Below are 13,123 nucleotides of genomic sequence, written 5' to 3'. Positions count from 1 at the left end.
ACAAACGACTCTCACCAGAACACGTTTTAGTATATTGTATAAGGCCGTAAACTTTAAAGGTGAGCACAGGTTAACTGTTTACTAATTAGCTTACTTCTGAAGATAGTTTGGTTACACTTCTTTATATTTAGGCTGACATGACAAAATGTAGTATGAATTCATTTGCAAGACATAAATAAAGTCATCTGATCATAAGCAAATTAAATGATATTAGTTGCAAAACACATGCAACCCATATAATTTTGTAAACAAAGATAAAATCTGAATGGAAAAGCCTAGTGTGGAATGCTAAAAACATCCTGTAATTTTATCACTTGTAGCACCATCTTCAGTAGCTGATTATTATGTAGAGCTTTTAACATCCTGCCCCAACGGGACTGAGGTCCCCATTTTTGGGCAAAACCAGTTTAGATCAGCCCCCTCTGATATAAACCTTCTGAAGTGTTTGTGCTAATGTGCTCTATTTGGTGTAGATTATGTCCCAACTTTGATCTCAAGTATCCAAAGGCCATTGCAACAAGAATCATTCAGCAGCAGCAATTCTCTTTGCATACTGCTGACGTCTTTCTGCCTTGAGATTGTACTTGCCCTAACCCACCAGACCAGCAAAATGCAAATGATCCTGCTTTTATAGATAAGATCACACCTACCGGTGGTCAATAATCAAGTGTTTTAATTAACAACGCCTGGCTGCTATATTTCCTCTTAATTCCTATAAGGGGAGCAAAGTTGTACCAAACCAGACTAGATCCTCTTTATGGCTGGAGAATATAAAAGAGAATGTATTATGTATTTTACATTTTTAATGTTTTTGTACTTCCATTTGGGTTTCCACTGCTTCTAAAAATAGCCCAAGCATTTACAAAAAAACATCCAGTTGTTTTAAGAAATAAATTTAAAGTTTTTTGGTGTCTGGAAAGTTATCTATTTCAAAAACCTTTGGAATGTAACGTCACAAATCGGCAGCCGCTGCCCCTCACCTAGCAACCCCATCAAAGCCTAGTCCGTTACCTAGCAACCCCTACAAAGCCCAAAGAATGTCATAAACATGTTTCATATAGCCCTTCATATATCCTAACCTGTTCAAGGAAGCACAATAGCTCACCTTTAAAGTTAAAAGAGGGTGTACTTTCCATGGCCACTTTGGCTTTCCCCATCAACTCTGCCTCTTTCAAAATGTTCAGGGAAGTACACACCATGTTTACCAGTAGGAAAATGTTGTGGACATTTGTGGAAAGAGGCACTAAAAAGGCTTTCACACAACAAAAGCCAGCTTCTTATGTCACCCTCAGTAGTATCTTTAATGCTCGGCTCCAGCACACAAAACTGTCTGTCCATGTCTTGTGAGGAAGGGGATGTGTTTGTTTACTTTGGCTGTTATTCTCCTGCCAGTGTCTGTCAATCACACACACAACATTCAGGCAGCTCCCATAAAAGAAAATGTTCTCATGTCTCCCTAAAGATCTTTTGCATTTATTAAAAGGGCATACTTGTATTATTGGTGACTGCAGAAAGGGAAAAGTAGCTGGATAGTGCTGTTAAAGATCGGCGGGGCATTTTAGGGATTTTAGAGAGTCTTCTGAATTAATGCTCAAAATTGTGTTTCTGAAAAGATGTTCTGAAGCTGTAGCCTATATCATTCTCTCAATGTCACTGTTGTCCATCTATTCTCTTTTTTCCTCAGTGAGTCATTCGTATGGCTATGGCTTACTAGATGCAGGCGCTATGGTGAGTTTGGCACAGAACTGGACGACAGTGGAACCACAGCACCAATGTGTTCTGACAATGCTTACAGAACCAAGGTTAGGACAGTGACTTCAAATTCTGTCCTGTGTGTGTGTGGGGGGGGGTGTGTGTGCGTGCGTGGGTGTGTGTGTGTATTTAAGCATTTTATGTTGTAAGGTCTATTTTTCCAACAAATACTACATTTCTGAGGACCCATTGCTCCAGGTCCCACAAGAAGAGGTGCTGTGTTTGGGTTAAACTTAGTGTAGGTTAGGTAGGTTTAGGGTTAGGCATTTACTGGTTAGGAATAGTATAGGGTAAGGGCTAGGCTATTCAGTTATTGGTTTATTTCATAAGTAATAGAAATATAGTACACAAAGCCCTGCTAACTGTTTATGATTATCTTTTTAATGATTACATGCACACATAGTTGATTTGTTTAACCTAGTTGTCTACTAGGACATATTTGACAAATTTCTGTTTTGCTGACAAGCTTTCTGGAGATGCTGATGTCACTTTTCAGCAAAACTTGGCACCTACCCACTCTACCTAAAGTACAAAGTACCTACACCTGCTTTAATGGCTGTGTTACCATGGTGTTTGTTTCACTGAATAACTGACCTGACCTAAACCCCAAATCTATCCAGTTCACTCAATTCTAACTTTAGACAAAATTTAGTTTTTTCATCAGCTGTAATCCATAATCAGCTAAATTAACAGAAATAATCTCTTTGCATGTATCTGTCTGTGTATTAAATCTACCTAATATGAATTTAATCAAATTTACTTTTCAAATATATTTGAGTTTGCAAGTAAAGCTTAACACAATACCTGTTTAAAAACAAAGCCTGAAAATTTACAGTAAAACTGAACTTGAAGTTGCCTGGTCTTGCATGATAAATAAACATTACCATGTGGATAAAAGTTATGTAACAGCATATAAGATTCAGGTTTTCTCTTATTTTCAAAATTTTAGAACCACTGGAAATGGTGGATCCTACAACTCAGGAAAACAGTTTTTGGCTTCCTGTGGGAGGAAGATGTGTGTGTGCACAGCAGAGGGTTTTAGTTTTATTAAATCCATTCGCTGGCTCCTCATCCCTCCCAGCATCTGCCCTGAGGCCGTTGAAGACGTTTAGATTCTTAGCACAGTGTGATTGCCTGTGTCCGTTTTCTGCAGACACACAACATTAACCACTCTCCGCTCCTCTCGACAACCCTGCAGAGACATCGGGAACAAGCTGGTGTTCAGCAAGAGCGTTGATGCCTGCTGGGGGCGACCGGAGTATGTCCGATCTCTGGAGCACGCTCAGGCTCGCCTCACTCTTTCCCATAACCAGCGAGGAAAATTGGCCATTCATCTCATCAGCCCACTGGGAACACGTTCCACCCTGCTGTTCCCAAGGTACACAGTTAAACGCGGCTCTTCTGATGCTGCTTCATGACGTAAACCCTTCTCTTTTAGACAGACTCAATGTGTGGCCGTGCGCGTGTGTGTTTGCTTTATACCGGGCTGTATTCAGCGATTCCCACACACAATAAAAAAGAAAATAAGTTTTCTCTTGTTGTCTATTAAGGCCCAATGACTATTCTTCGGAGGGGTTCAACGACTGGGCCTTTATGACCACCCACTCGTGGGATGAGGACCCACAGGGAGAGTGGACCCTAGAGATAGAAAACGTTGCATCTAATGGACGTGACTATGGTAAATCGCTCATTATCATTAATCTGTATACATTATTTCAAAACCACAGTAATGTCAGCATCAGCTGCCCCCTCGCCAACTCCAATCTCACTGCATGTTTTCATGCTTCATTAAAAAGGCCTTTTCAGTTCCTCTTTTATTCCTCGTCTAATGACAGGGTGTGTAATTTGTTTTGCTGTCCAGAGGAGAGCCTCTCAGAAGCACATCCAGATTAAAAGTCGACGGCCGTTACAAGAAAATATCTTACAGCTTTTTCATCAAAACCTCTGAACAAGGTTTTCATTTCCAACATTGGGGGCTGCTTTTTTTTTTTTAGCTCAGAATCCAGCTTATGGTTGAGGAGAGTTAACATCTCTATGTTTATCCTGTGGTTCTGTTTACTCAGAGCTGCAGAAGAAATGAAATGGGAGTACTTTCTCTTCCTCTGCTGGTGTCGATCCTCCTCCTGAGTTGTGTTTGGCCCCGCTCGCATCACTTGTTTCCTCTCCTTCCACCCCCACATCCTCTTCTCAGCCAGTTCACTCTGTTCCCCCACTGAGAGCTGCTAACTTGATATTTACCTCCATCTCATTTTGAACTCCTCACTTCTTTGTTTCCCTCTCACAGGTGTATTGAGTCAGTTCACCCTCACCCTGTGGGGCACCGGCCCCAGCGTTGTTAACCCCTCGTCGCCCGACTTCCCTCGACCTTCCAACAACAGCTGCAAGACCTTCGATGCCCAGCAGATCTGTATTGGTGAGAACACTCTGCCTCCACTGACACACAGAATTTAAACTGGATCAAAGAACATGTTTCAAAAATATCCATGCATTTTTTTACTCTACAAAGTGAACTTGAAAATAATTTATTGGGCTTTTGTGATGGAGCAATACAGAGTGGACCATAAATGCCAAGTGGAAGAAAAATAGTGTATGTAGTTTTCAAAGTATGCACATGTATTCTCTCCCCTTTTTTCTGATACCACTTAATAAATTCCAGAGAAATAAGTTGCCTTCAGAAGTCATGTAGCTAGTAAATAGTGTCCACCTCGATGTAATTTACTCTGACTGTAAGTCCAGCTGAAAACATTAGTGAACAAACAGCTTCATGAGGACTGACCGAGGGAGGCCAAGAAATATAAACTTTGAACATTTAATGTAACAAAAGCAGTGCTGCAAAACTGAAAACCTGAGATGTAGCCTCAACTGAAACTGATAGGCAAGTAGAAGAATAAGCAGAAAAGATGGATCAGGTGGGAGAGTATGTTGACAGGACAACTATGAGCTCTGCCCTTCATAAATCTGGCAAGAAGAAATTATAAGAAGTTATGATTTCAGTTTGCCACAATGTAGACGGCACTGCAGACATGAGGAAGGAGGAACCTTAAATATAAATTTTACTCATTGCCCTGAAAATATGACCAAAGTCCAGGGTGAAATCTAAGACAGAATACATGGGGAGTCTTGAAAATACACATTCACTGACCCTTTCCTCCACTGAGATGTGAGCTTAAACTTATACTATAAATGTTCTACAAAAATTACCAGCAAACATAATTCAGCATCTACATATGTAAAGTCCCACAGAAACAAAAAATATGGTTTGAAAACAATATCACAAATTTTTTTTTCCACTTCGAAGTTCATGATTTTAAGATGACATAACATGGAAAAGTTTAAGGGATGTAAAGACATTACTCTGATAATGCATTGTCTCAGTATTGTTGTCTGTTATGAAACAGGCCTCAGGTCTGCATGTGTTGGGCGTCGTGGCGTCTGTAACGCAAATGTTGTGAATACAGATTAGGCGTTCACAGCCCCCCTTGTGCATCTGTTTATTTGTGCACCATAAATTAGCACGTTGCCATATGTCATACAAGCGTGTTGGGCATAGTGGGAACAGCAGGTGAAAATAAAACCACAATAATGCAAGAGCTTCCGACAATCTCAACAGAGACACACAAGGTCAGAAATGTTTTTTTTTCCACTTTGATCCGTCAGACTCTCTCCTTAATCATTCAGATTAAATCTGCTCTCACTGCTAATCCTTTCATTCACACACCCCCAGTTTCCTAATGACTTCCCAGACACGAAATCCAGAACTGCCAGAAATTAAGCTAAATATATGAGAGGAAGAGACAGAAAAGAGAAATTTTCTGTCAGCGCCAGAAGATAATTACAGTTGGGAAGATTTCTGGAAAATTTGAAAAATATCTAGGCACTGCTAAAGGAGTAATTGTCTTGAGATGATTAATAAAATAGATGCTCCCAGCACTGTATGAAGAAAAATAAAGTATTCTCTAATCTTGTTTTACACTTTTTTTTTAATTTAGGCGAAATAAACTTAAATTCTGATCTACTACACCAGATTCTTCTTATAAATGTTCTCATTTAGGGATGGAGGACAATCAACTTTTGCTATTTAAGGGTTTAAATAATAACAGCAGCCCACAGAAAGCTAAGAAAGCCCAGAGGCTGTGTTACTGATATATTGTATCTTCTGCTGCATCCATCCACTGATTTCACCTTATCTCAAATTGGGTCACAAGAATAACAGGTCCAGGAGGGACACTCAGACATCCCTCGGGAGAGTTCAGGGTCTGCAGCCAGAAGATCTAATCTATCTTAGTCAAAATGGCATAAAGTTGAGAAACGACCTCTTCACACTGTTTAATCAGAGCTTTAACTTCAGCATCTTGTTCCCTCTTGATTTGTGGAACGTCCAGAGACTTGAACCCAACTACGTTTGTGCTCCGATGTCCAGAATGTTTTAGAAACTGCAGGAAAAATATAAAATTGAGCCTGGAAAATGAAGAACTTGCAGGAAGCTTGTTGCTGACCACAACAGACCAGAGCAGCTTTCATATTAGTGCAAACGAGGCTTCTCCGCTTCAGGCACTATCTGTCCTCTGACCTATAGGGAGCAGTCTACTGTTTGGTGTTTTCATTGTGCTAGAGTGTAAAATATGATTGTATTTTTTTCTCTCATTTGTATTCCATGCAGTGATTCTTTTATTTTACCAACAAAAAAAAACTAATGACCTCAGAAGTTTAATTTATTAAAGCAATGATCATCAAACACATGAGATCACAGTAAAATTGATTAGCTAAGAGCAACAAACACATTAGATGAAGGTTCCTGATGATCATCACTACAGCATTTAAAAACATCCTCGTCTTGGTCAGCCGTTTGAAGATCATCTTTTTAAGCCAGATGTTTTGAACAGATGACGTTTATGTTCTTAATCTCACTAGAAGATTACATCTGATGGAGGCTTGAGGGTATTAAATCATTCATCATGTCCATTCAGTTTAAATAAGGCTCAGCTTCTTCAGACAGAATTTAACTTTAATTAAAAATGGAGAAATTAACTTTACAAGAGAAAGCTTGGAAACAGACTGACGAGCTGACTCCACTGACATGTTGAAATCTTTCTTAGCTGATTATACTTGAACTTCTCATTCATTTATATAACTAACAGAATGTTAATGTAAATAAATGTACCTACTCTACTTCTGGATGTTTTGTTCATACCAGATCATTCAGAGCACACTATATGTTTCCAATTTCTTCTTATTGTGCTTTTCAATTAAGATACTTGAAAAGGATGTAATATTCAGTAAGCACAGTTACTCGCTCTTACGTCAGTGGCTGGCTGTGGCTAAGACATATTGACAACCTAACAAACTGTGTAGGCGAGGGGGGGAAATATTTGTGTTTCAAGGTAAAACCAGTATGATAAAGGAGGTTTTCAGGAACATTCTCAGAAATTTTTTTAGAACGTTTCTGCTAAATGGATTGAAAGAATCTCCCCTTTGACATTGTGATTACTGGCGCTTGTGTAATGAACATAGCGGCTCATTGAGGCATTAAACCACACCACTGGTGCAACAGTGTTAACATGACAGATATGTTATACAAAAAAAATCTACTTTGAATTAGCAGCTTGTACTGGGGACAATTTTAGCTCCTCTTTTTATTTTATGTTTTTTTTTTTTTTTGCACAAAAAACAACATAGTATCACAATCTGACACATGAGGTGTTATTGCATTAAAGTGATTCTTTAATATCATAACTGTCTGTCACGAACACATTAACCTCATAGACATCAACTGGTGCATTCCTGTGTTTCAATTTTCTTAAAAATATTACTGATTGTTGTTCATGTACCATTGCTGTTTAATTAATTTTCCTTCTGAAAAACCTGTAAATGCAGTTTATATTTAGAGAATATTGAATATGATTATTGTGAAGCAGCACATTTACACAACATAATGTTATTACTCTTGCCAATTGTATTTGTTTGAGGCTCTAATAGGCTGATAGACTAGCCCTAACCCTTACCCTAAGATACAACATGATGACAATTATTTTTTGTAGTTAGTTTTTTATCACAATAAATACATCAAATATTGTCACTACTGCAGATCCCTGGTTTTCAGCTAATATCTCTTTGGCAAACACTGTTGGTCCAGAAATATTTTAGGTGCCGGATTTTGTCATCCAGTTTTTTTTTTTGTTTTGTTTTGTTTTGACAGATTCAACTTAAGAAATGGAAACATATTTGGTTTTGTTTGTGACAGGCTGCTGGGAACAAACTGCATGGTCAGTTTGTTCTCAGGCTGGAATTAAATGAGAAAAAAAATATTCATCCAGTTTTAAATGAAAATCTTTAAATGACCTTCAGCAGAAAAAGAAGATATATATTAAACGAAAATTTGTAGCTTATGTAGCTTAAGTCTTTTAACAATTATGTGTAGTTTTTTTTTCCCCTTCAACTAGCAAAAAAATATTTAATTAAGATTAACTAAGGCAAAATTTTAGATTTTCTTTATTTTCTAGTAGCAAAAGATATTTTGATTAATTAAGAACCACACAGATAACAACAAAGAAAGCATCAAATAACAAACAAGCTATTTAAAAAGAGTACTTCTGGCCAACACACTACAGATTGAAGAATTAATATTTAACAGGGAAACAGAAACTAAAATCAACAATTAAAACTGATTCAGTCTTACCATTAGATAATTTTGAACTCTTACTATTTAATGTTGATCTAGGGGGGAAAGATGGAAGCCTGATAGAATCAAAATCCCAGGATCGCCTTCATGACTCCCCAATTTTGTCGACAGCAACAGTAGAAAAAACAGAGTGCCTTATTTGAGACCCAACTTACTGTTTTGTCGGCTCCTGCTGAAGCAGCCCGGGTCTCCGCTGACCTGCAGTCCTGGTGGCAGTCTCTCCGTTTGGCCGATGGAGGTGTCTTGGCACAAACTGCAGTCCTTGCATACTGGGAGCAGAAGGTCAGAATAAAACTGCAAGACGTGCACTATTGCCTGGTTCTGCTCCAAGGATGGCAGGTGGCGTTCTTCCTTCTGGCACCAGGGGACAGTTGCCTGGATGGGCCAAACTTTGGGTCACACTGGAACTGGAGGCTGATGCAATGAAGAATGCAGCTTATAATAAAGCATTGTGTTAAGCTGAGCGTGTTCCACACTGTATGGGGAAACTTTTAATCTTTTACCAGTTTTACACAAAACTGCATACAAAATTAAAAAAAGGTATGATGTGGACAAAAAAAACATTTAATGCAGCCAATGTAAGGGAATGGGCAATCAATTCCTTTGAGTCCAGGAGAAAGCCTTCTGGTTATTAGTGTCCTGAGTTCACCTGCAGGGTTGATGTATTTGGTTGGAGATGATTAACCAATCAGATGGCTTCATGTGTGGAACAGCTTTCAGACAAAAACATCTTGGCAAGATCATATTTAGAGATGCTGGGCCAACAACTACAGCAGAGTTTGTTTTGACAGAATCTCTGGTCCTTTGAGACAGCTTTCTAGGTTAATGTTCACATTACCTATTAAAATAAAAACACTACAGTGATGTTGTCGGGTATTTTTCACTGTGTTGTTTTTTAAGTTTTTTTTTTAAATTTCATTCCTTGATCTTTTTTTGTCCTCTTCCAGAGTGTAGCCCAGGCTTCTCCCTCTTCCTCCAGGGCTGTGTGAAGTTTTGCCCCCCAGGCTTCACGTCAGGCCCACAACTGCTCAACCTCTCCCTGGAAAACTGGGTGGACTTGTCCTCTGTTCAGGCCTGCCTGTCTTGCCACCCATCCTGCCTCACCTGCTCAGGCTCTGGATCTACAGATTGCCTTTCCTGTCCAACTCACAGCCACCTAGTCTTCACCTCCTGCCTGCACCAGAACCAGGTCCAGAGGAAATCCCCCCTTACCGGAGGACTGCAGGGTGAAGAAGATGAGCCAGAGGTGAAGACACCAGCAGCAGCGGTGGCGGGAGCAGACATGAACAGCGGATCAACTGAAGAACCGCCAGGACTCAGTGCTGCGCCGCCCTCTCAGCTTCCTGTCGTCGTGGCAGTTCTCAGCTGTGCCTTGATCCTGGCTGCCTTCGTTGGGGTCTTCTTCTTGCTTCAGGTGCGCTCAGGAGACGCCGCTTTGACCTGGAGGACCAAACTGCCCTCTGTGTTTTCAGACACCAGGAGGACTCGGCTGGGCCTTGGCTTGGGCTTCCAGCGGGGGCGGGAGAGGAAGGCTCGGATATGCTACAAGGGGATCCCCACTGTGTGGGCAGACGAGGACACCATCGCCTGTGAGTCTGAATCAGACAGCGAGGAAGTGGACGGTCAGAGCGAGAGGACAGCTTTTATCAAGACGCAGAGCTTGATGTAGCTGGATCAGCTTCAGTCGCCGCGGTTTCTCACACCGTGGCGCGGAGGGTGTGAGATCTGACTGCGCAGAGGTGATACATGAAAGAGAAACACAGGCCTTACTGTCCCATCAACACTACATCCTAATGCATTACCTATTTATTTACCTTTTAATCATTTAACTGATTTCATTGATCACTTATGTTATCTGTTATATCCATTATGTCCTTAATTCTGTCACCAATACAGTGTGTTGCAAAAGTTTTTTAAAAAATGTCCATGTTGTCTGGTAAAAGCACCAACTTCAGTGTATTTCACTGGGATGTTTATGTGATAGACCAAAAGGTGGCATATATGTGTGACATGAAGTTAAGAGGGTACATATTTATATTTTACAAATAAAATACCTGAAAGTATGAAGTACACCTGCACTACTCAGCTCCCAGACTTCTTAGTGAAACCAACGTCTGCTGAAATTACAGCTCAGTTTTATGGGGTGTGTCATCTTTCAAAGATCAACCTTTATTTCTCTCCATTTTGTTTTCACATCAACACTGATCAGCTTTCCTGTCCCTTTACGATGTAAAAGATCCCCTCAGCATGATAATACCTCCGTAATGTTGTCAGGGTATTTTTTTATCACACATAGTATTTTTCTTGTAGGCCAGAACCTTACATTGTTGCCTCATCTGACCTTTGTGGTTTCACAAAGTAGTTTGGGAGTACATGGTTTTTGTCCTCTCTCTGCACAGCTTTTTGCAACCTTTAAATTGGACTTTTAATGGCTTTCCCTCTACAACATCTTTCTCATCAGATTTCCTCTGTTAGGGCCAGATTTTCTAAGGGCATAATTAACAATTGTCCTGTCAACAGATTTACTAATAATGTAACTTTTAAAGCCAATGGTTTGCACTATAAACGGTGGCTTAAATACTAATGGACACCACACTACATGCTTAAAAATTTATTTGTAAGAAAAATAATTTAAGCCATCTACAATTTATCCCCCAATTCATAGTTGTCCACAGTTCTCTGTTGGTCTATCATATAAAATCCCATTAAAAATATATGAAAGTATGAGGCAAAATTGGGAAAGGTTTAAGGGGTATGAATACTTTTGCAATGCATTGTATGAGGTGTTATGCAAATGTAACCATTCTAACCACTTCATCCATGGAGGACCCACATTTGGGGGCAATAGCAGTGGTTCCAAGAAACTCCAGGGGTCAAATTCAGTGCAGTTTGCTATGAAGAAAGCAGCAAGGAGGCAAAATGTACTTCATGTCATATAAGCTCTCTCCATGCTAAACGTCTTCCTACGTAAAAGCACATATTTTGGGTCCTGCATACCATCCTTACATAACTACTCCAGAGCCACACGTAGGAACAGCAGGCTGGGATCTGTGTAGAATTATCATAACTTACTGATAAGAAAAAATAAATAATAAAAAAATATATATAGATGAAACCTTTTAAACCACCAAGCTCATTACTTTATCAAGCACACATCTCATGGATCACAAAATCCAAGCCGAGCTTTGATAAATTTTCGTTTCGTATATATATTTATTTCCTGGCAGATTGCAGAGCGGGGAGTTAGGAGGTTTGCTTGCTGTTCATTAATAGTTGCAAAACTTTAATTTGAAGATTTCTTGGGCACAGTGGGACGCCATGATAAAACATCCCTCTGGCTGTTTGAGCAGAAAAATGTGGAGGATGTTCCATTCTCGGTCGAGCTACAGTAGGAACACATATCTGATGTATCACTCAGAAAAACTTACTGACTCGTAGATATTCAGTTTTTTTTTTTTCTTTCTGTCTTTAATGACTTTATGAAATCAGTTAGCCTACAGCTGCTTGGCCGACCTTTCGCCGCTCTGTCCCAATCGGTTGCTGCTGGTAAGAAATATGATCATTTTCTTCTCATTTTCCCCACAGAGCACGCGGTATATTGATTTTGGGGGGCTGCTCTGCCAGAACATTTTCATCAAGGTGAAGTTCTCTCCCTTTCTATTGTCAGCTCCATACATTAAACAGGCATCCACATGCTTTCTTTCCCATTTGTGTAGACTTATCTCTACACAGGCTGAATCAAAGCCTTTGGATCTAAAGGCTGGAATAATTGCAGTAACTGAAAAAGGAGATAGCTTGTATTGCTTTTTCTATGTGTGTTTTATAGCTCTTTTTTTATTTAACTAATAATGGTTGTTTAAAGTTGTGGAGACGAGTTTCATGCTGGATTAAAAAGATTTTGGCTGTTGCGTAAATGTGACTCGAGTTTGTTTTTACTGCCAGCTTTTAAAACTTTAAGGGTTTCGGGCGGCTGAAATTCTTCCCTGGATGCGCCAAACGCCACACAAGAGAGCAGATGGTTCATCACTTCTTTATTGCCGTACGCCACTGTTGCAAATGTGTTTCCTTCACTCGGAGCGTCAGGCTTTATCTGGGTGCCAGCATTCTGTCTGTGGCATGTATGCAGCTGCAGTGAGCCGCGCTGCCAGAACGCCTTCGAGAAACTGCTCTCTCTTCAGCTCCAAAAAGGGAGGAATTTCTTGGTTTAAATTAATATCTACAGTTGTGTTCAAATAACAGCATTTCAACAACAATGACCGGATCGATCATCGCTTCTGGTATAAATTATATCTCTACATGGTAATTAATTTAAAAGTAGGTTTTGTAGAGGAATGGAAAATCAACAGACCAAACACCTGACACATGCAAGTTGCTGATCTTGTGTAATTATTTTAAAGCTGGGTTTTTTTCAAATTGATGTTCATCAGAACTGTAAGCTAACTGTATGGGGTAAGCTAAAAATAATCTATAGCATACAGTGCATTAAAATGAAAACTAAACCCTGAAATATGTTGAAGAAAATGAAACGCTACCATTGAAATGAATTAAAGAATAGGAAAATAACCAATAATAATCAATCCATAGTGATCAAAGAAGCTCTACAGTCACCTTTATGTACTCTAATTATTAAAAGATGCCAATGTGAAGCCAAGATGTCACCACAACACATGCAAGAAGTCATGTTGTTAAAAA

The 13,123-nt window shown here is 39.6% G+C and overlaps 1 protein-coding gene across 3 annotated transcripts in view; it reads left to right on the top strand.

Moving 5' to 3' along the window:
- Positions 1-12,345, top strand: part of furinb (furin (paired basic amino acid cleaving enzyme) b) — a 131,314-nt gene extending 118,969 nt beyond the window's left edge. For all 3 annotated transcript variants that reach the window (XM_032584819.1, XM_032584829.1, XM_032584838.1), the window contains 5 exons: positions 1,685-1,802; positions 2,951-3,130; positions 3,303-3,430; positions 4,037-4,165; positions 9,379-12,345. In XM_032584819.1, coding sequence (XP_032440710.1) covers positions 1,685-1,802; positions 2,951-3,130; positions 3,303-3,430; positions 4,037-4,165; positions 9,379-10,100 — 1,277 coding nt within the window. In that variant the 3' untranslated portion in view covers positions 10,101-12,345. The remainder of the gene's footprint in view (positions 1-1,684; positions 1,803-2,950; positions 3,131-3,302; positions 3,431-4,036; positions 4,166-9,378) is intronic.
- Positions 12,346-13,123: the final 778 nt, after the last annotated feature.

The sequence above is a fragment of the Xiphophorus hellerii genome, chromosome 2 (genome assembly GCF_003331165.1).
Source record: "Xiphophorus hellerii strain 12219 chromosome 2, Xiphophorus_hellerii-4.1, whole genome shotgun sequence".
NCBI lineage: Eukaryota > Metazoa > Chordata > Actinopteri > Cyprinodontiformes > Poeciliidae > Xiphophorus > Xiphophorus hellerii.
This window is presented reverse-complemented; position numbering and strand designations above follow the sequence as displayed.